The sequence below is a fragment of the Symphalangus syndactylus genome, chromosome 8 (genome assembly GCF_028878055.3).
Source record: "Symphalangus syndactylus isolate Jambi chromosome 8, NHGRI_mSymSyn1-v2.1_pri, whole genome shotgun sequence".
Classification (NCBI taxonomy): Eukaryota; Metazoa; Chordata; class Mammalia; order Primates; family Hylobatidae; genus Symphalangus; species Symphalangus syndactylus.
Genome location: NC_072430.2, coordinates 131,567,901 through 131,591,563, shown reverse-complemented (window position 1 = coordinate 131,591,563; position 23,663 = coordinate 131,567,901). Strand labels below are relative to the sequence as shown.

Sequence of the window (23,663 nt, the reverse complement as noted above, 5' to 3'; positions counted from 1 at the left end):
GAGTGATTTTGTCACCACCAGGCCTGCCCTAAAAGAGCTCCTGAAGGAAGCACTAAACATGGAAAGGAACAACCGGTACCAACCCCTGCAAAAACATGCCAAATTGTAAAGACCATCGAGGCTAGGAAGAAACTATAGCAACTAACGAGCAAAATAACCAACTAACATCATAATGACAGGATCAGATTCACACATAACAATATTCACGTTAAATGTAAATGGGCTAAATGCTGCAATCAAAAGACACAGACTGGCAAACTGGATAAGGAGTCAGGACCCATCAGTGTGCTGTATTCAGGAAACCCATCTCACATGCAGAGACACACATAGACTCAAAATAAAGGGATGGAGGAAGAACTATCAAGCAACTGGAAAACAAAAAAAGGCAGGGGTTGCAATCCTAGTCTCTGATAAAATAGACTTTAAACCAACAAAGATCAAAAGAGACAAAGAAGGCCATTACATAATGGTAAAGGGATCAATTCAACAAGAAGAGCTAACTATCCTAAATATATATGCACCCAACACAGGAGCACCCAGATTCATAAAGCAAGTCCTCAGTGACCTACAAAGGGACTTAAACTCCCACACAATAATAATGGGAGATTTTAACACCCCACTGTCAGCATTAGACAGATCAACGAGACAGAAAGTTAACAAGGATATCCAGGAATTGAACTCAGCTCTACATAAAGTGGACCTAATAGACATCTACAGAACTCTCCACCCCAAATCAACAGAATATACATTTTTTTCAGCACCACACCACACCTATTCCAAAATTGACCACATAGTTGGAAGTAAAGCTCCTCTCAGCAAATGTAAAAGAACAGAGATTATAACAAACTGTCTCTCAGACCACAGTGCAATCAAACTAGAACTCAGGATTAAGAAACTCAGTCAAAACCGCTCAACTACATGGAAACTGAACAACCTGCTCCTGAATGACTATTGGGTACATAATGAAATGAAGGCAGAAATAAAGATGTTCTTTGAAACCAACGAGAACAAAGACACAACATACCAGAATCTCTGGGACACGTTCAAAGCAGTGTGTAGAGGGAAATTTATAGCACTAAATGCCCACAAGAGAAAGCAGGAAAGATCCAAAATTGACACCCTAACATCACAATTAAAAGAACTAGAAAAGCAAGAGCAAACACATTCAAAAGCTAGCAGAAGGCTAGAAATAACTAAAATCAGAGCAGAACTGAAGGAAATAGAGACACAAAAAACCCTTCAAAAAATTAATGAATCCAGGAGCTGGTTTTTTGAAAAGATCAACAAAATTGATGGACCTCTAGCAAGACTAATAAAGAAGAAAAGAGGGAAGAATCAAATAGATGCAATAAAAAACGAAAAAGGGGATATCACCACCGATCCCACAGAAATACAATCTACCATCAGAGAATACTACAAACACCTCTATGCAAATAAACTAGAAAATCTAGAAGAAATGGATAAATTCCTCGACAAATACACCCTCCCAAGACTAAACCAGGAAGAAGTTGAATCTCTGAATAGACCAATAACAGGTTCTGAAATTGTGGCAATAATCAATAGCTTACCAACCAAAAAGAGTCCAGGACCTGATGGATTCACAGCCAAATTCTACCAGAGGTACAAGGAGGAACTGGTACCATTCCTTCTGAAACTATTCCAATCGATAGAAAAAGAGGGAATCCTCCCTAACACATTTTATGAAGCCAGCATTGTCCTGATACCAAAACCTGGCAGAGACATAACCAAAAAAGAGAATTTCAGACCAATATCCTTGATGAACATTGATGCAAAAATCCTCAATAAAATACTGGCAAACCGAATCCAGCAGCACATCAAAAAGCTTATCCACCATGATCAAGTGGGCTTCATCCCTGGGATGCAAGGCTGGTTCAACATACGCAAATCAATAAATGTAATCCAGCATATAAACAGAACCAAAGACAAAAACCACATGATTATCTCAATAGATGCAGAAAAGGCCTTTGACAAAATTCAACAACCCTTCATGCTAAAAACTCTCAATAAATTAGGTATTGATGAGACGTATCTCAAAATAATAAGAGCTATCTACAACAAACCCACAGCCAATATCATACTGAATGGGCAAAAACTGGAATCATTCCCTCTGAAAACTGGCACAAGACAGGGATGCCCTCTCTCACCGCTCCTATTCAACATAGTGCTGGAAGTTCTGGCCAGAGCAATCAGGCAGGAGAAGGAAATAAAGGGTATTCAATTAGGAAAAGAGGAAGTCAAATTGTCCCTGTTTGCAGATGACATGATTGTATATCTAGAAAACCCCATTGTCTCAGCCCAAAATCTCCTTAAGCTGATTAGCAACTTCAGGAAAGTCTCAGGATACAAAATTAATGTACAAAAATCACAAGCATTCTTGTACACCAATAACAGACAAACAGAGAGCCAAATCATGAGTGAACTCCCATTCACAATTGCTTCAAAGAGAATCAAATACCTAGGAATCCAACTTACAAGGGATGTGAAGGACCTCTTCAAGGAGAACTACAAACCACTGCTCAATGAAATAAAAGAAGATACAAACAAATGGAAGAACATTCCATGCTCATGGGTTGGAAGAATCAATATCGTGAAAATGGCCATACTGCCCAAGGTAATTTATAGATTCAATGCCATCCCCATCAAGCTACCAATGACTTTCTTCACAGAATTGGAAAAAACTACTTTAAAGTTCATATGGAACCAAAAAAGAGCCCGCATCGCCAAGTCAATCCTAAGCCAAAAGAACAAAGCTGGAGGCATCACGCTACCTGACTTTAAACTATACTACAAGGCTACAGTAACCAAAACAGCATGGTACTGGTACCACAACAGAGACATAGATCAATGGAACAGAACAGAGCCCTCAGAAATGATGCCGCATAGCTACAACTATCTGATCTTTGACAAACCTGACAAAAACAAGAAATGGGGAAAGGATTCCCTATTTAATAAATGGTGCTGGGAAAACTGGCCAGCCATATGTAGAAAGCTGAAACTGGATCCCTTCCTTACACCTTATACAAAAATTAATTCAAGATGGATTAAAGACTTATATGTTAGACCTAAAACCATTAAAATCCTACAAGAAAACCTAGGCAATACCATTCAGGACATAGGCGTGGGCAAGGACTTCATGTCTAAAACACCAAAAGCAATGGCAACAAAAGCCAAAATCGACAAATGGGATCTCATTAAACTAAAGAGCTTCTGCACAGCAAAAGAAACTATCATCAGAGTGAACAGGCAACCTACACAATGGGAGAAAATTTTTGCAACCTACTCATCTGACAAAGGGCTAATATCCAGAATCTACAAGGAACTCAAACAAATTTACAAGAAAAAAACAAACAACCCCATCAAAAAGTGGGCAGAGGACATGAACAGACACTTCTCAAAAGAAGACATTTATGCAGCCAAAAAACACATGAAGAAATGCTCCTCATCACTGGCCATCAGAGAAATGCAAATCAAAACCACAGTGAGATACCATCTCACACCAGTTAGAATGGCCATCATTAAAAAATCAGGAAACAACAGGTGCTGGAGAGGATGTGGAGAAATAGGAACACTTTTACACTGTTGGTGGGACTGTAAACTAGTTCAACCATTGTGGAAGTCAGTGTGGCGATTCCTCAGGGATCTAGAACTAGAAATACCATTTGACCCAGCCATCCCATTACTGGGTATATACCCAAAGGACTATAAATCATGCTGCTATAAAGACACATGCACACGTATGTTTACTGCGGCACTATTCACAATAGCAAGGAGTTGGAACCAACCCAAATGTCCAACAACGATAGACTGGATTAAGAAAATGTGGCACATATACACCATGGAATACTATGCAGCCATAAAAAATGATGAGTTCGTGTCCTTTGTAGGGACATGGAGGAAACTGGAAAACATCATTCTCAGTAAACTATCGCAAGGACAAAAAACCAAACACCGCATGTTCTCACTCATAGGTGGGAATTGAACAATGAGAACTCATGGACACAGGAAGGGGAACATCACGCTCCGGGGACTGTTGTGGGGTGGGGGGAGGGGGGAGGGACAGCATTAGGAGATACACCTAATGCTAAATGACGAGTTAATGGGTGCAGGAAATCAACATGGCACATGGATACATATGTAACAAACCTGCACATTGTGCACATGTACCCTAAAACCCTAAAGTATAATAAAAAAATAAATAAATAAACAAATAAATGAATAAATAAAAATAAAATTAAAAAAATAAAAATAAAAAAAGAAAAAAAAAAAACAATGTATTGTATTCTTGAAAATCATTAAGAGTAGATTTTTAGGGCTCTTATCACAAAAACTAAGGATGTGAGGTAACTTATGTTAATTAGGTTGTTTAGCCATTCCACAATGGATATACATTTCAAAACACTGTGGAGTATGTGAAAAACAGATACAATTTTGATCAACTAAAATATTTAATTTTTACAAATAAGGCCATTAGAGTGATCCTTAATCCAATCTGACTAGTATCCTTTTAAGAGAGGGAAATTTGGATGCAAAAAGAGACACGAAGGACACGTGCACAGAGGAAAGAGCATGGGAGGACACGGGGGAAAGGCCATCTGCAAGCCAAGGAGAGCAGCCTCAGGAGAAGCCAAACCCGTCGGCACCTTGATCTTGAACTTCCTGCCTCTGGAGATGTGAGAAAATACATTTATGTGTTTAAACTACCCAGACTGTGGTATTTAGTTATGATGGTCCTAGCAAACTAATATAATTATTAATCAACCTATTAATACAAATATCACTATTATTATGTCCTACCAATACAATATGAAAGGCAAAACAATGTAACAATAAAGTACATAGACTGTGAAATGAAACGGACTGGGTTCCATCCAATCTCACGCCTACCCTTTATCAGCTATGGGACCTATGTCAGCCTCCCAGCCATGTCCACATGCATGTACACACACATATACAGGTCACTTACAATGCTGCTGGTATACATGCTATGACTCACTTAAATTCCTTGCCCCCAACTTCCCCTAACCTAACAGAGTGGTCTTAAAACCCAGATTTTTGCTTAGGATTGTCTTGGCTATACAGACCCTTTTTTGGTTCCATATGAAATTTAAAGTAGTTTTTTTCTAATTATGTGAAGAAAGTCAATGGTAGCTTGATGGGGGTAGCATTAAATCTATAAATTACTTTGGGCAGTACGGCCATTTTCGCAATATTGATTCTTCCTATCCATGAGCATGGAATGTTTTTCCATTTTTTGTGTCCTTTATTTCCTTGAGCAGTGGTTTGCAGTTCTCCTTGAAGAGGTCCTTCACATCCCTCGTAAGTTGTATTCTTAGATATTTTATTCTCTTTGTAGCAATTGTGAATGGGAGTTCACTCATGATTTGGCTATTATTGGTGTGTAGGAATGCTTGTGATTTTTGCACATTGATTTTTGTATCCTGAGACTTGGCTAAAGTTGCTTATCAGCTTAAGAAGCTTTTGAGCTGAGACGATGGGGCTTTCTGGATATAGGATCATGTCATCTGCAAACAGAAACAATTTGACTTCCTCTCTATTTGAATGCCCTTTATTTCTTTCTCTTGCCTGATTGTCCTGGCCAGAACTTACAATACTATGTTGAATAGGAGTGGTGAGAGAGGGCATCCTTGTCTTGTGTTGCTTTTCAAAGGGAAGGCTTCCAGCTTTTGCCCATTCAGTATGATATTGGCTGTGGGTTTGTCATATATGGCTCTTATTATTTGGAGGTATGTTTCTTCAATACCTAGTTTATTGAGAGTTGTTAACGTGAAGGGATGCTGAATTTTATTGAAAGCCTTTTCTGCATCTATTGAGATAATCATGTGGTTTTTGTCATTGGTTCTGTTTATGTGATGAATTATGTTTACTAATTCGTGTATGTTGAACCAGCCTTGCATCCCGGGATGAAGCCAACTTGATTGTGATGAATAAGCTTTTGATGTGCTGCTGGATACATACATTTCAGAACTTGTTATTGGTCTATTCAGGGATTCGACTTCTTCCTGATTTAGTCTTGGGAGGGTATATTCCTGTGTACAGGAATTTATCCATTTCTTCTAGATTCTCTAGTTTATTTGCTTCGAAGTGTTTATAGTAGTCTCTGACAGTAGTCTGTATATCTGTGGGATCAGTGGTGATATCCTCTTTATCATTTTTTATTGTGTCTATTTGATTCTTCTCTCTTTTCTTCTTTGTTAGTCTGACTAGTGGTCCATTTTGTTAATCTTTTCAAAAAATCAGCTCTTAAATTCATTAACTTTTTGAAGGGTTTTCATGTCTCTATCTCCTTCAGTTCTGCTCTGAAATTAGTAATTTCTTGTCTTCTGACTTCAAACCATACTACAAGGCTACAGTAACCAAAACAGCATGGTACTGATACCAAAACAGATATATAGACCAATGGAACAGAATAGAGGCCTCAGAAATAACACCACACATCTACAACCATCTGATCTTTGACAAACCTGACAAAAACAAGCAATGGGGAAAGGATTTCCTATTTAATAAATGATGTTGGGAAAACTGGCCAGCCATATGCAGAAAACTGAGACTGGTCTCCTTCCTTACACCTTACACAAAAATTAACTCAAGATGGATTAAAGACTTAAACGTAAGACCTAAAACCATAAAAACCCTAGAAGAAAATCTAGACAATACCATTCAGGACATAGGCATGGGCAAAGACTTCATGACTAAAACACCAAAAGCAATGGCAACAAAAGCCACCATTGACAAATGGGATCTAATTAAACTAAAGAGCTTCTGCACAGCAAAAGAAACTATCATCAGAGTGAACAGGCAACCTACAGGATGGGAGAAAATTTTTGCAATCTATCCATCTGACAAAGGGCTAATATCCAGAGTCTGTGAGGAACTTAAACAAATCTACAAGAAAAAACAACCACATCAAAAAGTGGGCAAAGGATATGATAGACACTTCTCGAAAGAAGACATTTATGCGGCCAACAAACATAGGAAAAAAAAACTTATCACTGGTCATTAGAGAAATACAAATCAAACAACGAGATACCACCTCATGCCAGTTAGAATGGTGATCATTAAAGTGTCAGTAAAAAATAGATGCTGGAGAGGACGTGGAGAAATAGGAACACTTTTACACTGTTGGTGGGAGTGTAAATTAGTTCAACCATTGTGGAAGACAGTGTGGTGATTCCTCAAGGATCTAGAACCAGAAATACCATTTGACTCAGCAATCCCATTACTGGGTATATACCCAAAGGATTCTAAATCATTCTACTATGAAGACATATGCAGGCGTATGTTTACTGCGGCACTACTCACAATAGCAAAGACTTGGAACCAACCCAAACGCCCATCAATGATAGGCTGGATAAAGAAAATGTGGAACATATACACCATGGAATACTACGTAGCCATAAAAAAGGATGAGTTCATGTCTGTTGCAGGGACACGGATGAAGCTGGAAACCATCATTTTCAGCAAACTAACACAGGAACAGAAAACCAAACACCATATGTTCTCACTTGTAAGTGGGAGTTGAGCAATGAGAACACATGGACATAGGGAGGGGAACATCACACACCGGGGCCTGTCAGGGGATGGGAGGCTAGGGGAAGGATACCATTAGGAGAAATACCTAATGTAGATGACAGGTTGATGGGTGCAGCAAACCACCATGGCACATGTATACCTATGTAACAAACCTGCACATTCAGTACATGTATCCCAGAACTTAAAGTATAATAATAATAATAATAATAATAATAATAATAATAATAATAATAAAAACCAGATTTGATCGTTTCCACTATCCTCAAGATTAAACACAAAACCTTTAAACACATCATACTGAGCCCTTCACAACTTGATTCCTACTTATCTCTGCACTCTGATAAATTGCAATCCTGCCCCACAAATCTCCCCATGAAAAATACGTTGCAGCCACAACCAAATTAGTTCCTCCAACAGACTATCTCCCTATTCCTGGGCTTTTATCTATTTTCTTTGCTCCCCTCACTCCTCTATGAAAACCCTTCACTAGGGTCTCATCACATTCAAGGGGAAATCAACATCGATAGGCCATGGCCAGGAGCTCACTAATTCAAATTTGGCATCAATACCCAGATTGTCCAAAACTTAGACTTTAGACATTGATTTATACAACAAAGGATGTTCACTACGTAAGTATTCTGTCAATCTTTAAGCCAATTAAGGTGACAGAAAATATTATCACTACAGCCACTCAGGAGGAAAATCTACAAATTCTGAGTTTAGAGTGAATGATATCCCATTTGTATACCTCTCTTTTCTGTTTGCTGTAGGTATAATTTTCATTGTATTTTTTTAAGTGTTAAGTAGTTGTCTATTCGTGTAACTGCAAACAGCAGAGAAAGACATGCTTTTCAGAAAACACAAGTCTTGGCATTTTTAAGGAGACTGCTCCTGTGGTCTCATTATTCTGCCAGTTAATTGATAGGAAAGAACGTCCTAATTGCTTATTAACTCTGACAGTGTCCCCCTAGCCTGGTGGCAAGGTCTAAGAGATACAGAATGCACAGCAATTGTACAACTGCTGCTCCTCTAGGGGCACAGAGCCTCGGGTTCAAGCAGCTACAAAACAGCAGATGTTTTTTATTTTGGTTTTAAAAAATTCTATCTAAAATAGAGTAAAATTTGGTAGTAGGTTATTTTCTCCTCAGAGTAGTAAGATGAACCACACTGCTGATTAAGTATTATTTTCTTGGGCCAAAACATCCTTCACAGCCATTGCATATGGAAGTCATCCTTGGTTTAGACTGAATCTGCCAAAATGACAACTGATTTAAGAGGCACTCAGTGCTCTTTCACTTCCACCTGCCCCTGTCGCTACCACCAGCAAGACTATACTGAGCAAAGGCATAACAGAAACAAGCTGTCAACACAGGCCAATGGCCTGTCAACAATGGCCACCTGGATCCCTTCCTCAGAGCACACAGAGAAATCCAGAAGTCCACTGCACAGGTGCGCCTATAGACCAAGAAGCACTGTTTATGTGCTTTTGTAATACATAAAACTTTAAAATAACAATGAGCAAATAATGAAGGCTACCAATGGGGGATGAAATGCAGCATAACCTGACAAATGTCACAATCTCAAAGTTATATGCAAAATAGGCCTTACTAGGCCTGCGTTATGTAAGTCAGAGACTTATTTCCCTCCTCTCCAAAAAGCATGCTCTAGACAATAGTAACTTACTTGAGGTTTAAAATTTATCTTCGTCATAGCACAGTGTGCCAAAAGAAGGGCCTTACTAACCCCAAGAGACCCAGCTTACTTAAAGACATAATGAAGAGAGTAGGCGTTCTAGAGCACACTTATTAAACACTATCTCCTGTAATGTTCATGGGCCAGCTACATTTTATTTTAGCATCATACTAGCCAGAAGCAAGTGTTCCCTTTTAGACTCACTGAGCTGAAAATTAAAAACTACTGGGCTTTGGGTTGTTCTGGTTTGATCTGTAAAGAATCCCGATGCAATGATTCAAGAGTCAACTCATATCATGATTTGTTTCACTTGTCTCCTATGACTGCACACTGAGGCCATCTGCAATTTTTCCAAAGCAAATAATTACAGTGTAACTTTAATCAGTTTAATATTTATAGTAATCTTTATAACTTTGCACAATTTGGGCCAGGTATCTATCTATCATAAGGAGATCTTTGGTCCTCTGATTGAGATTCGTGAAGATACACAAACACGTAACTCTCACATCTGGCTCTCCATAACTAAGTACAACACAATTATAGTTTTGAATCACTGGAGAACTGCCATGAGATGACACTAGACCACTTTGAGAGCTGTTTGTGACTGTATAATAAATGGAAACCAACATATGACTCTTGGTTTTTCTCACCAGCAACACAGCACAATATAATGGATGGGAGAATGTGTATAACTGTGAGTAAGATTGTTTAAGACAGGCAGAGCAGACAACAGTGGAAATTCTCATGTGAATAATTCCCATTATTAAGTAACTGGAGTAATGGGAAATAGCTCAACATAAAATTGTAATGTCTTAAGGCACACTTAATGAAAGCACATTTATTCTTTTCTATTATGAATCATTTCTTTTCTAAAAGGAAAACTATTAAAGACAAATTAAGTTCTATTTAAATTAACAATGCAAATATCCTTAATTCAAATGTCACTAATATATTTATATTAAAAACAAATCTTTTCAAACTTTTATATGCTACAATTTTGGTAGAAACCAACGGCACCCCAGCAGATTACTTCTGATTGTCTGCAGTAAGCATTTTTTGGGGGTACTTATCCTATGAGGTACTCGAGACGCAGGCTTCTTGTGTAAGGAGGGTGTTCCTTCCCATGCAAATGATTTGCTTAACAATTTTTAATTTCTTGTCAGGAATTTTTCCTTAAAAAATCCAAACCAACCAACCAAACAAACAAAAAAAACTTAGCCAAACATATATGAACAGGTAAAGACAAAAATAAGATAATTGTCATTGCTATCTCTATAAATAATGCAGTCTTTTTAATTTAGCAAAGAATTATCAATAGTGGCCACACATACCTCTGAGTTTTCGGTTTTCTGAATTCAAGATGATCACAACGGCCGGGCGCAGTGGCTCATGCCTGTAATCCCAGCACTTTGGGAGGCTGAGGTGGGTGGATCATGAGGTCAGGAGATCGAGACCATCCTGGCTAACACGGTGAAATCCTGTCTCTACTAAAAATACAAAAAATTAGCCGGGCGTGGTGGCAGGCGCAGCTACTTGGGAGGCTGAGGCAGAGAGAATGGCATGAACCCGGGAAGCGGAGCTTGCAGTGAGCCGAGATTGCACCACTGCACTCCAGCCTGGGCGACAGAGCGAGATTCTGTCTCAAACAAACAAAAAAAAGATGATCAAAACAGCCAATCTAACTCCAAGAATACAAACGTCCTCCAGCTAAGTTAAATAGGCCAATTATATGGCGGGCTACAGACTTACAAGAAAACCATGTTAATCTCTACTTTAACTGACAGCTCAGTAGCAGCCTAGATATACTTTTTCTGAGGAGGCTATAATATCGTATAATGTAAAAAGTGTCCCAACTAGGAATAGAGACATCTGGCCTTCTAATCTGATATTTACCACTTAGAATGTGACCCTGAAAAAGTCACTTAATTTCTCTGTGCCTCTCCCTCACAATCTAAAACAATGAAAATAATTTAAAATATTTATTTTATAGGGTTCTGTGTGGGTATGTGAATCTTCTCAGCATAGTCATTACCACCTAATACTCATTAACCTGGAAGGAATTTCACCAAAATATTTACAGTGCTTTCCTCTAGATGCCTGTGTTATGGGTATGTACACGGATATAACCCAAATGCGAAGTGGCTTTTCTATGTTTGGTGAAATTATAGATTACTTTTTTGACCTCTTGCTGGTTTGTATTTTCCATAGTGTATAAATATTACTTTCATAATCAAAACAAATGCTACACAAAATCTAAAAGACCAGAATAGATAAGCTCAAGTACCATTTTCATCTCTCTCAGGCTCTCAGCATGGTCCACCTTGGGACCATTTGGAATTCAGGTGGGATTTCTAGAAAAGACAATTCTGATAGCAAAACAAAACCCAAACTGCAGACTCATCACAGCACAGGTATAACAAGTGTTAACACGCATATATCAGAACTGTTTCTCACACTTCATCACCTGCTTGTCTCCTACACCTCCGAAGGCCAGGTGGACTTGCCCCTGCCAGCAGGAGGAGAGCTGAGAGTCCTGATGGAGAAGTGCACTTGAGGTTCAGCTCTAGGGAGACTCATGGGAGCCCTAGAAAACGTGAGTCTAGGCCGGACGAGGTGGCTCATGCCTGTAATCCCAGCACTTTCACCTGAGATCAGGAGTTTGAGACCAGCCTGGCCAACAGAAATCCCATCTCTACTAAAAACAAACAAACAACAAACAAACAACAAGAAAGCTTTGCTGGGCATGGTGGTGCATGCCTGTAATCCCAGCTACTAGGGGGGCTGAGGCAGGAGGATTGCTTGAACCTGGGAGGCAGAGGTTACACTAGCCGAGATCATGCCACTGCACTCCAGCCTGGGCAACAGAGCGAGATTCCATCTCAAAAAAGAAAGAAAAAGAAAATGTGAGTCTAACCTAGCACTTTCCAGAGAGGTTCTGACTCCCAGGCTGCCCACAGACCAGCCTAGGGAACCAACCTACTTCACATCTGTATTCCTAGGGCAAGACACTGTCAACAGTAATCCTGACCACAGTTAGTGGGCCAGTATACTGTGACAGAGAATTAAGCCTCTTGTTTTCTCTGTTTCCTGATCTGAAACCAATGTGTCAGATATGATGACTATAAGTTTGCTTTCAGTGCTAGCATATGACAGTTCTATTTGAAAACGGTACTGCCTATCTCATTCTCCATCATCTATCTACTTTAGAAACAATTTGAATTATTTTTTAATTAAAAATTTTAATGAATTATAATAATCATAGGTAATTGTGGGCATATAATCACGTCATGAGATACACAGACACACACGTATACACACACAAATAAATTGAGCAAATGATCACAGTAATATATCCCTTCCCAAGACTTAAATGGCAGTTATACACTTAATATTTTTTAACAATGTGGCTGTTTATAAACACCGATAATTCATAGTTGAAGATAAAAATTTTAAGTCAAAGCCTTTTAAAATGTTAGACACTTTTTTTTTTTTTTTTTTTGAGATGGAGTCTCGCTCTGTTGCCCAGGCTGGAGTGCAGTGGCGTGATCTCAGCTCACTGCAAGCTCCACCTCCCGAGTTCATGCCATTCTCCTGCCTCAGCCTCTCGAGTAGGTGGGAATACAGGTGCCTGCCACCATGCCTGGCTAATTTTTTGTATTTTTAGTAGAGATGGGGTTTCACCGTGTTAGCCAGGATGGTCTTCAATCTCCTGACCTTGTGATCTGCCTGCCTCAGCTTCCCAAAGTGCTGGGATTACAGGCTTGAGCGACCGTTCCTGTTACAGACACTTTTAATGTGTATAATCAGATAGTTTCTTTTGGTGTGCAGAAGCTCTTTTAGATCCTTTTTGTCAAGTTTTGCTTTTGTTGCAATTGCTTTTGGCACCTTCATCATGAAATCTTTGCCCGTAAATATGTCCTGAATGGTACTGCCTGAGGTATTGCACTAGCCTGATCAAATCCCAACAATTGCCTAGGTTTTCCTCTAGGGTTTTTATAGTTTTGGGTTTTACTTATAAGTCTTTGATCCATCTTCAGTTGATTTTTATATAAGGTGTAGGGAAGGGGGTCCAGCTTTAGTCTTCCACATATGGCTAACCAGTTCTCCCAGCACCATTTATTAAATAGAGAATCCTTTCCTATTGCTTTTGTCAGTTTTGTCAAAGATCAGATAGTTGCAGGTGTGCACAGTCTTATTTCTGGGTTCTCTATTCTGTTCCATTGGCCTATGTGTCTGTTCTTGTACCACTACCATACTGTTTTTGTTACTGTAGCCCTGTAGTACAGTTTGAAGTTGGGTAGTGTGATGCCACCAGCTTTGTTCTTTTTGCTTAGGATTGCCTTGTCTATTTAGTTTTTTTTTTTTTTTTTTTTTTGGCTCCATATGAACTTTAAAGTAGTTTTTTCTAGTTCTGTGAAGAATGTCAATGGTAGTTTAATGGGAATAGCATTGAATCTATAAATTGCTTTGGGAAGTATGGCCATTTTCATGATATTGATTCTTCCTATCCATGAGCATGGAATGCTTCTCCATTTGTTTGTGTTCTCTCTGATTTATTTGAGCAGTGGTTTCTGGTTCTCCTTGTGGAGGTCCTTCACTTCCCTTGTTAGCTGTACTGCTCGGTATTTGTAGCAACTGTGAATGGGAGTTCATTCGTGATTTGGCTCACAGCTTGTCTGTTGTTGGTGTATAGGAATGCTAGCAATTTGTGCACATTGATTTTGTATCCTGAGACTTACTGAAGTTGCTTATCAGCTTAAGAAGCTTTGGGGCTGAGATGATGGAGTTTTCTGGATATAGGATCATGTCATCTGCAAACAAAGATAGTTTGATTTCCTTTCTTCCTAAATACCTTTTATTTCTTTCTCTTGCTCGATTGCCCTGGCCAGAACTTCCAATACTATGTTGAATAGGAGTGGTGAGAGAGGGCATCCTTGTCTTGTGCCAGTTTTCAAAAGGAATGCTTCCAGCTTTTGCCCATTCAGTATGATACTAGCTGTGGGTTTGTCACATATGGCTCTTATTATTTGGAGGTATGTTTCTTCAATACCTAATTTATTAAGAGTTTTTAACATGAACGGATGTTGAATTTTATTGAAAGCCTTTTCGGCATCTATTGAGATAATTATGCGATTTTTGTTTTTAGTTCTGTTTATGTGATGAATTATGTTTCTTGATTTGCGAATGTTGAACCAGCCTTGCATCCCGAGATGAAGACTACTTGATCCTGATGGATAAGCTTTTTGATGTGCTGCTGAGTTAGGTTTGCCAGTATTTTGTTGAGGATTTTTGCATTGATGTTCATCAAAGATATTGGCCTAAAGTTTTCTTTTTTTGTTGTATCTCTGCCAGGTTTTGGTATCAGGATGATGCTGGATTCACAGAATGAGTTAGCAAGGAGTCCTTTTTTTTTTTCTTTCATCTCTTTGTAATAGTTTCAACAGGAATGGTACCAGCTCTTCTTTGTACCTCTGATAGAATTCAGCTGTGAATTGTCTGGTCCTGGGCTTTTTATGGTTGGTAGGCTATTACTGCTTCCATTTCAGAACTTGTTATTGGTCTCTTCAGGGATTCAATTTCTTCCTGCTTCAGTCTTGGAAGGGTGTATGTCCACGAATTTATCCATTTCTCCTAATTTTCTAATTTATGTGCATAGAGGTGATTAAAATATTCTCTGATTGTTGTTTGTACTTCCGTGGGGTCAGTGGCAATATTCCCCTTATAATTTCTGATGCTACACAGTAAAAGAAACTATCAACAAAGTAAACCAACTACAGAATGGGAGAAAATTTTACAAACTATGTATCTGATAAAGGTCTAATATCTAACATCTATAAGGAACTTAAACAACTTTGCAAGAAGAAAATCCATTAAAAAGTGGGCAAAGGACATGAAAAGACACTTTTCGAAAGAAGACATACATGTGGCAAAAAATCTGTGAAAAAAAGCTCAACATAACTGATCATTAGAGAAATGCAAATAAAAACCACGAGATACCATCTCACATCAGTCAGAATGTCTATTACTAAAAAGTCAAAAAATAACAGATGCTGGAGAGATTGTGGAGAAAAAGGAACGCTTTTACATTGTCGGTGGGAATGTAAGTTAGTTCGGCCATTGTGGAAAACATTGTGGTGATTCCTCAAAGATCTAGAAACAGAAATACCATTCGACCCAGCAATCCCATTACTGGGTATACACCCATAGGAATATAAATTGTCCTATTATAAAAACACATGCACGTGTATGTTCACTGCAGTACTATTCACAATGGCAAAGACATGGTATCAACCCAAATGCCCATCAATGATAGACTGGATGAAGAAAATGTGGTACATATACACCATGGAATACTATGCAGCCACAAAAAATCTGAAACCATGTCTTTTGCAAGGACATGAGTGAAGCTGGAGACCACTATCCTTAGCAAACTAATGCAGGAACAGAAAACTTAATACCGCATGTTCTCACTTATAAGTGACAGATAAATGATGAGAACACATGGACACATGGAGACGAATAATGCACAATGGGGCCTATTGGAGGGTGGAGGGCAAGAAGAGGAAGAAGATCAGGAAAAATAACTAGTGGATTACTAGGCCTAATACCTGGGTGGTGAAATAATCTGTACAACAAACTTCCATGACACACATTTACCTATTTAACAAACCTGCAGTTCCTGCACATGTACTCCTGAACTTAAAATAAAAGTTAAAGAAAGGAATTGGAAAGGCTCAAATTAAAAGAGAACAAAATTTTATTCACTGAAAATATCAACTATTGAGTTTACAAAACAAAGTCTGGTGTCTTCAGCTCAAAAAAGCAGGTAGTTTTATTTTTCAGTACAGATACATAGTATAAAAACATGTTCACACCTTCAATTTTTATTGAATGAGAAGACAATATTGATTGCAATTTTAAAGTACTGTCTGATGTGTCTTTTCCAAATTAATTAATTTTTATAAAAATGACAACAGTTTGTGAATCAGGCCTAAATAAGTTTTCTTCAATTATATGTGATCTCATTAAATACAGAATATACACATCAAAAACTTCTGAGGCTAAAAATTATATTAATAACTTGAGTATCTAAATCATTGTATTATAATCAACTTCATTTTCTGTAAATTCTTGCATAACTTAGGGAATCATGGTTGCTGAAGTAGAGAATGTCACATATTGATAAGTAAAGCAATTATCTCACTTGAAGTCAAAAGTTACTATATCTCCTTCCTAAATCTAATATATTGCTTAGCTGAACTAAAATAGGTCATTTAAATTGCTTGTTGTTTGGCAGAAAGAAGAATATTTTTACCTTGATAGTAATGAACAAGATTTATTCATTTCTATAGCCTACAGTGCTTAACTGCCTATAATGCTGACACATATGAAGGGCTCAAATAAGGTTCTGTTGAGTAGCAGAATAAATGACGATACTGAGCAACATCATGAGTGTTCAAAGAAATATTTCTGAAATCATCAAGATTTGGTAGCCCAAAACGTAGTCTCTATCAGTTGTGGGGGATATGGGTAGAATTAATTCATTATAGTTTTGTTTATGCTTTTATTGTTAAATCTTCTCATCAGCATCCAAATAATGCCTTTCAATAAATGATTATTATGGGGGTAGGTGGCAGAGAAAAGATTACATATAAATTAATTAACAGATAACTATTAATGTCAGTTTCCCAAACATTTAAATTCCATGTATCTCTCTCTCTCTTTTTTAAAGCAATGGCTGGGCTTCAGTTAATATTTTAAATTATTGAAACTAATTTCATAGATTTGAAAAAGTATAGGTAGATATAAATACAATCTAAGATACAAGTACAATCTTATAGCACCGTAAATGCAGATATAACCACAATCTAGATATAAGCACAATCTGTTGTAAAATTTCACATCTAGATACATTCTCAAATATCAAACTTTTATTCACTGAAATGAAAATCTTCAATACACACAGCAGCAAGTAAGAATCAGTAATCTAAAGCAAGTGTTGTTTTGCATTGAAATTGCTTTTAGACAATCTGGCAGATGGTATTTTTTTATTACATAGAAAGTTTTCCTGGGGGAGAACACACCAAATTACTTTTTTAAAAAAAGAAGTTAGGTGGTCACACAGAATTAGTCGTACATCTCTGTCCTGGCTGTAATGTTTCTGCTATGCCAAGCAAGGCAGCAGTGGAAATTTGCATACATTAAAAATTGCCAATTGCATTATGCCTGCACTGGGCCAATAAAGGCTAGTATAATCACGCAACTGAATAAGGTACTACCATCTAATACATGTGTTTATCAAGTTAGATCTGCTTTGCATAGCTGTTTGAATTTATCTTTTAGAAATCTTTCATCTGTAAGCCCTGAAACTTATATGTCAAAAACTCACCAATATTCCTGACATCTCCTGAAACTCCCATCTCTTTTTAGCTATGTCCTCCTCAGAATAATGGAACTGGAAGAGACTCTGAAGCATACCCAATTTGATTCCTTCATTATAAAAAAAATTAAAATAAAACTGAGATCTGATCAGATTCAGTGACTCACAGCACAAATAAAGTTAGTTAATGGTTATGCTAGGAATGAAACTCAGGTCACTGAAATTCCCGTCGTTTTTTCTTTGTAACACAACACCAAAGGTGAAAAGAACATCAACATAATTTATCCAATTTTTCACAAAAATTTCCATACAATAAGACAAATGTTACTTTTACATACCTTGATGTTGCATCAGAAAAAAGAAAAATGTAAAACTTAATTAAATAAATTATCTCCCCTTTTTAACTTCAAGCATATCTCAATTGGTCCCTATGAATATATGATTGCTTATAAACAGGATTCAAAGGGATCATTAAATGCTGTGTTAACAAAGCACTACATATTAATTTGAAATCTAAATATTTTTTCTAATATGGCTTTCCTGGTTTTTACATCTAGAGACTAAGAAACAAAGCAGCAATCAGTTTCATTCTCAATCCAAGACTTTTGTAGTATATTCCACCATAGTTTCATATACGCTACCCAGCAACCTTAACTGTGTAGTGCGGGGCTGGGGGTGACAATTCTGCTTGATTTTTTCACAAGACAGCCAAAGTGTGACTGTGGCCATTTGCCTTTCAGAAGAATCTAAGAAAAGAAGCACAAGTTACTCCACATGTCAGTTAAGGATTTCCGGCTTCAACCAGTACCCATGCTGCACGCTGGCAGATAGAAATTGAAAACGACAGAGCTTTGTACCCAGCACCAGCTTAACCTGGTGGCAGGCTATTAAAAAAAAAAAAAAAAAAAGAAAAAGGCACAAATTATGCATGGAGGGATGTGGGGTTGGGGGAGAAAAAAAATGCAATGAGCTAATGTTCCTAGTTGGCATCTGCCTTTTGACTCAAAGAAAAAGATAGCTCCTTTCCAAAATTTTTCTATTATTGTGGTATCAGCTGCCTCTTGGATTCATTTATAAAAGCTGAGACTGCCAACAGAACAAGCCAAGATTTCTGTTAGTAGCAGTAAATGTTCTAGCCCCTTGAAATAATAGAAATTTCAATATTTCTTCTACAAAGGCCACTTAGGCATTATTATTCCTGGCATGATCTTTAGGACATGTAATTATGGCCAGGTACTTATGAAATACGATAATAGAAAATTCTGAGGTTAAAAGTTGCTACCTTGATTTTTCAATGTACTCTTACAATTTATTTAACTAAAGAAAAGTTTGAGAGGACAGTCATGCATCACTTAACCACAGGGATATGTTCTGAAAAAATGTATTATTAGGCAATTTTGTCATTGTGCAGTCATTATAAAGTGTAGTTACACAAACCTAAATGGCATAGCCTACTACACATGTAGGCTATACGGTATAGCCTATTGCTCCTATATATACCTCTATAGCATGTTTCTGTGGTGAATACCATAAGCAAGTGTAATGCAATGGTAAGTATTTGTGTATCTAAACATACCAAAGGTACAATAAAAATATAGTTTTATAATGTTATGGAACCACTGTCACATATGTGGTCTGTTGCTGAGTGAAACATTACGTAATGCATGACTACAAATAGTACTGGATGTTTCTCTGGGGTACTGGCATTCTTTCTACCAAATGAGCTTGTTAGGGGGTCTTTTCAAAACTCAGTATTATTGGTAACTATTACATTAACTCCTTAGGCTAAAACCTTGGAATCCAAGAGAGAATTATTTACCCAGACATTTAAAAAGAAACTATAGTTTCTATCTGTTTTATGATGGAAGAATCCTCTTTGTAAGAAAACAAAATTGGTAAATAGTATGCAAGAAATGATAATTTAAACCCCAATGAAGAATAAGGAATGCTCCTAGCTTCCTCTTGGGATGTAGAAAGCTGGAAAGGGCATCACTCTCATCCTTACAAAAAACATAAATGCTACATAATCCATAAATTAACTTAATTTGTTTTTTTAATTGGGCAGCCTCCCAAGCCAGAGTAGGCTCAGAGAGACTACCTAATAACTTTTCTTGAACCCATCAAAGACCTGAGGTAGTAGATCAACCAACTAAACAAATGTAAATCTAAAATGATACATGAGCACTTCCTCACCTAGGACAGCCTCTGCTGGACACCAGTGAAAAAATTTCGGCCAAATTGTGAGAAGATTGGTAAAGGCTGACTGTAAGCAAGCAAGGGAACCCAGAATTCCTGGGGGCCTATGATATAAAGAAATTCACACCCACTTTCAGGCTCTTCTCAGAACCTCATCTGGTCTCACAAGAGAGACTAGTGAGAGTCCAGAGAAAGCATCCTTTGTCATTATGGTACAGTCCTGTGGGAAAAGAACAGCACCCACTCCAGGAAATGTATGAAAGGCTGCCCAGATCCTTCTCCCCTAGATACCCTATGGAATAATGCCTTAAATGCCTGAAAGAAGAGCAAAAACCACTGATAGGGTTTGGATGTGTCCCCACCCAAATCTCACCTTGAATTGTAATCCCCATAATCCCCATGTGGAGGTAATTAGATCACAGGGGCAGTTTCCTCCATGCTGTTCTCGTGATAGTAAGCGAGTTCTCATGAGATCTGATGGTTTTATAAACCTCTGGCATTTCCCCTGCTTGCACTTACTCCATCCTGCCACCCTACAAAGAAGGTGCCTGCTTCTCCTTTGCCTTCCACCATGATTGTAAGCTTCTTGAGGCCTCCCCAGCAATGTGGAACTGTGAGTCCATTAAACCTCTTTCCTTTATAAATTACTCTGTCTCAGGTATTTCTTCATAGCAGTGTGAGAACGGACTAGTAGAACCACCATTTGCCTTGGGGAGCTAGTGAAAACATATGGCAACTTTAAGAAGGGAAAAGGAAGAAAAACAAAACATACCCTCTAAATCTTAAGAACACTGAGAAGGCCATACTGCCAAATTCAGGGAATCAGTAACTGCTTAAGACTAAGGCTTAATCAGGACATACCCATAACTTGCCTCTCACCACCAGACTACAAAACATAGAGCAACAAGTAATTGCTGTATACCACCGGGAGAGGGACAAGGGAGAGGAAGGAGAACCTATCCGAGTTACAGCACAAAACGAGGACCTGAAACTGAAGTTCAAGCAGGTACCGAGAAAAACCCTCTGGTAAATGAGGCCCATCCTTAAAATAAGGTGATGGTAAAGGAATTTGAAGTCTTTGATGTGTCCAGAGTAACTATTGCAACAATAGGTATTCAATATTGCTTATAATTATCGCATGTAATTCAAAATACTCACAGAATTCATTAAAACAAGTAGACGATCAGTAGGGATATAGAAGACCTGGGAAAAACTATCAGCTAAGTTCATCTAAATAACATTTAAATAGAACATTCTATCCAACAACAGCAGAATACACATTCTTTTCAGGTGCACATGGCATTTTTACCAGGATGAAGTGTAATACAGCACAACCAGGTGAGATTTATCCTGGGAATGCAAACCTGTTTCAGCTTTGAAAATCAAAGTAATATAATATGCTAATAAAAAAGAAAAAGTATATAATCATCTCAACAGATAGAGAAAATATTTTTAAAATAGCAAACCTCATCCTACAAAAAAAACATAAAATACTTAGGTATAAATCTAAGAAAACATGGAGCATCTGCATGATCAAAACTATAAAACACTGGTCAAAGAAATCAAAGACCTAAGTACATGGAGAAATATACCATATTCATGGATTGAAAAACTCATTGTTGTTAAGATGTTAATTTTCCCTAAACTGATCTGTAAATTCAAAATCTTAGTAGGATTTTTTTTTTAGTAGATATCAACAAGCTTCTTCTGAAATTCATGCAGGAAGGCAAAAGGTCTAGAATAACCAAAGCAATTTTTAAAAAGAACTAAGAGGATCCATGCTATCTGATTCCAGGACTGATTATACAGCAAAAGAAATCAAATCATGTAGTATTGGTGAAGGACAGATTTCCACACAGATCAATGAAAAAAATACAGAGTCCAGAAATAGATTTTCAATTTTTTTTATTTCAATAGCTTTAGGGGTACAAGTAATTTTTAGTTACATGGATGAATTGTATAGTGGTGAAGTCTGAGATTTTAGTGCACTCATCACCCGAGTAGTGTACATTGTATCCAATGTGTAGGCTTTTTAATCTCTCACCCCTTTCTCACCCTTTCCCCTTCTGAGTCTCAAAAATCTGTTAAACCACTCTGTATGTCTTTGCATACTCATAGTTTAGCTCCCACTTATAAGTGAGAACATATGGTATTTGGTTTTCTATTCCTGAGTTATTAATACTTAGAATATTGGCCTCCAGCATCCCCACCCAAGTTGCTGCAAAAGACATTATTTCATTCTTTTTTATGGCTGAGTAGCATTCCGTGGTGTATATATACCACATTTTCTTCACTCATTGGTTGATGGACATTTGTTTCCATATCTTTGCAACTGTTAACTATGCTGCAATAAACATACATATGCAGGTGTGCATAATGACTTCATTTGATATAATGTCTTCTTTTCCTTTGAGTAGATAATCAGTAGTGGGATTGCTGAATCAAATGGAAAATCTACATTAGTTCTTCGAAGAATCTCCACACTGTTTTCCACAGAGGTAACTAATTTAAATTCCTACCATCAGTGTATAAGCATTCCCTTTTCCCCACATCCACACCAACATCTTTTGCTTTTTGACTTTTTAGTAATGACCACTCCAGTTGGGGTAAGGTAGTATCTCATATTGTGGTTTGAATTTGCATTTCCCTGATGATTAGTGATGTTAAGCATTTTTTTTCATGTGTTTCTTAGTCATTCGTATACATTCTTTTGAGGAATGTCTATTCATGTCATTTGCCCAGTTTTTGATGGGCTTATTTTTTTTCTTATTGATTTGTTTGAATTCATTGTAGATTCTGGGTATTAGTCCTTTGTCAGATACATAATTTGCAGATATTTCCTTCCATTCTGTGGGTTGTATGTTTACTCTGATAATTATTTCTTTTGCCATGCAGAAACTCCTTAATTTAACTGGCTCCCATTTATTTATTTTTGTTTTTGTTCATTTGCTTTTGTGGTCTTAGTCATAAATTCTTTGCCGAGGCCAATGTCCAGAAAAGTTTTTCCTAGGTTTTCTTCTAGAATTTTTATGGTTTCAGGTCTTAGATTTAAGTCTCTAATTCATCTTAATTTTTTAGATGGTGAGAAATAGGGATACAGTTTCATTATTCTGCATGTAGCTAAGTTTCCCCAGCACCATTTATTGAATAGGGTGTCCATTCCTCAATTAATGTTTAAGTTTTGTTGAAGATCAGCTGGTTTTAAGTATTTGGCTTTATTTCTGGGTTCTCTATTCTGTTCCATTGGTCTTTGTATCAACTTTTATATCAGTGCCATGCTGTTTTGGTTACTACAGCCTTGTAGTGTAATTTGAAATCAGGTAATGTGATGCCTCCAGATTTGTTCTTTTTGCTTAGGACTGCTTCGGCTATTCAGGCTCTTTTTTGGTTCCATACAAATTTTTGGATTTCCATTTCTGTGAAAAACAGTGTTAGTATCTTGATAGGAATTGCATTGAATATTTAGATTGCTTTAGGCATTATGGTCATTTTTATAATATTGATTCTTCCAATACTTGAACATGGGACATACATTTGTTTGTTTGTATCATCTATGATTTCTTTGAGCAGTATTTTATAGTTTTCCTTGCTGAGATCTTTCACTTCCTTTGTTAAGCTTATTCCCAGTTTTTTTTTGTTTTGCTTTTTTGTTTGTTTGTTTGTTTGCAGCTATCATAAAAAGGGCTGAGTTCTTGATTTGATTCTCAGCTTAGTGGCTGTTGGTGTATAGCAGTGCTACTGATTTGTATATATTAGTTTTATAACCTGAGATTTTACTGAATTCATTTATAAAATCTAGGAAGTCTTTTGGAGTCGTCTTTTG

At 37.4% G+C, this 23,663-nt stretch overlaps 1 protein-coding gene across 20 annotated transcripts in view; it reads right to left on the bottom strand.

Annotated features, from left to right (window-relative positions):
- Positions 1–23,663, bottom strand: part of RHBDD1 (rhomboid domain containing 1) — a 169,932-nt gene that overhangs the window by 52,285 nt on the left and 93,984 nt on the right. For 2 of the 20 annotated variants that reach the window (XM_063645752.1, XM_063645753.1), the window contains exon 7: positions 16,004–18,390. The exons of 16 other annotated variants lie outside the window; for them this stretch is intronic. In XM_063645752.1, the coding sequence (XP_063501822.1) occupies positions 18,236–18,390 (155 nt within the window). In that variant the 3' untranslated portion in view covers positions 16,004–18,235. Of the gene's footprint in view, positions 1–10,595; positions 10,752–16,003; positions 18,391–23,663 lie in introns of those variants that run through there. 2 more of the 20 variants (XR_010122442.1, XR_010122443.1) reach the window with 2 other exon arrangements.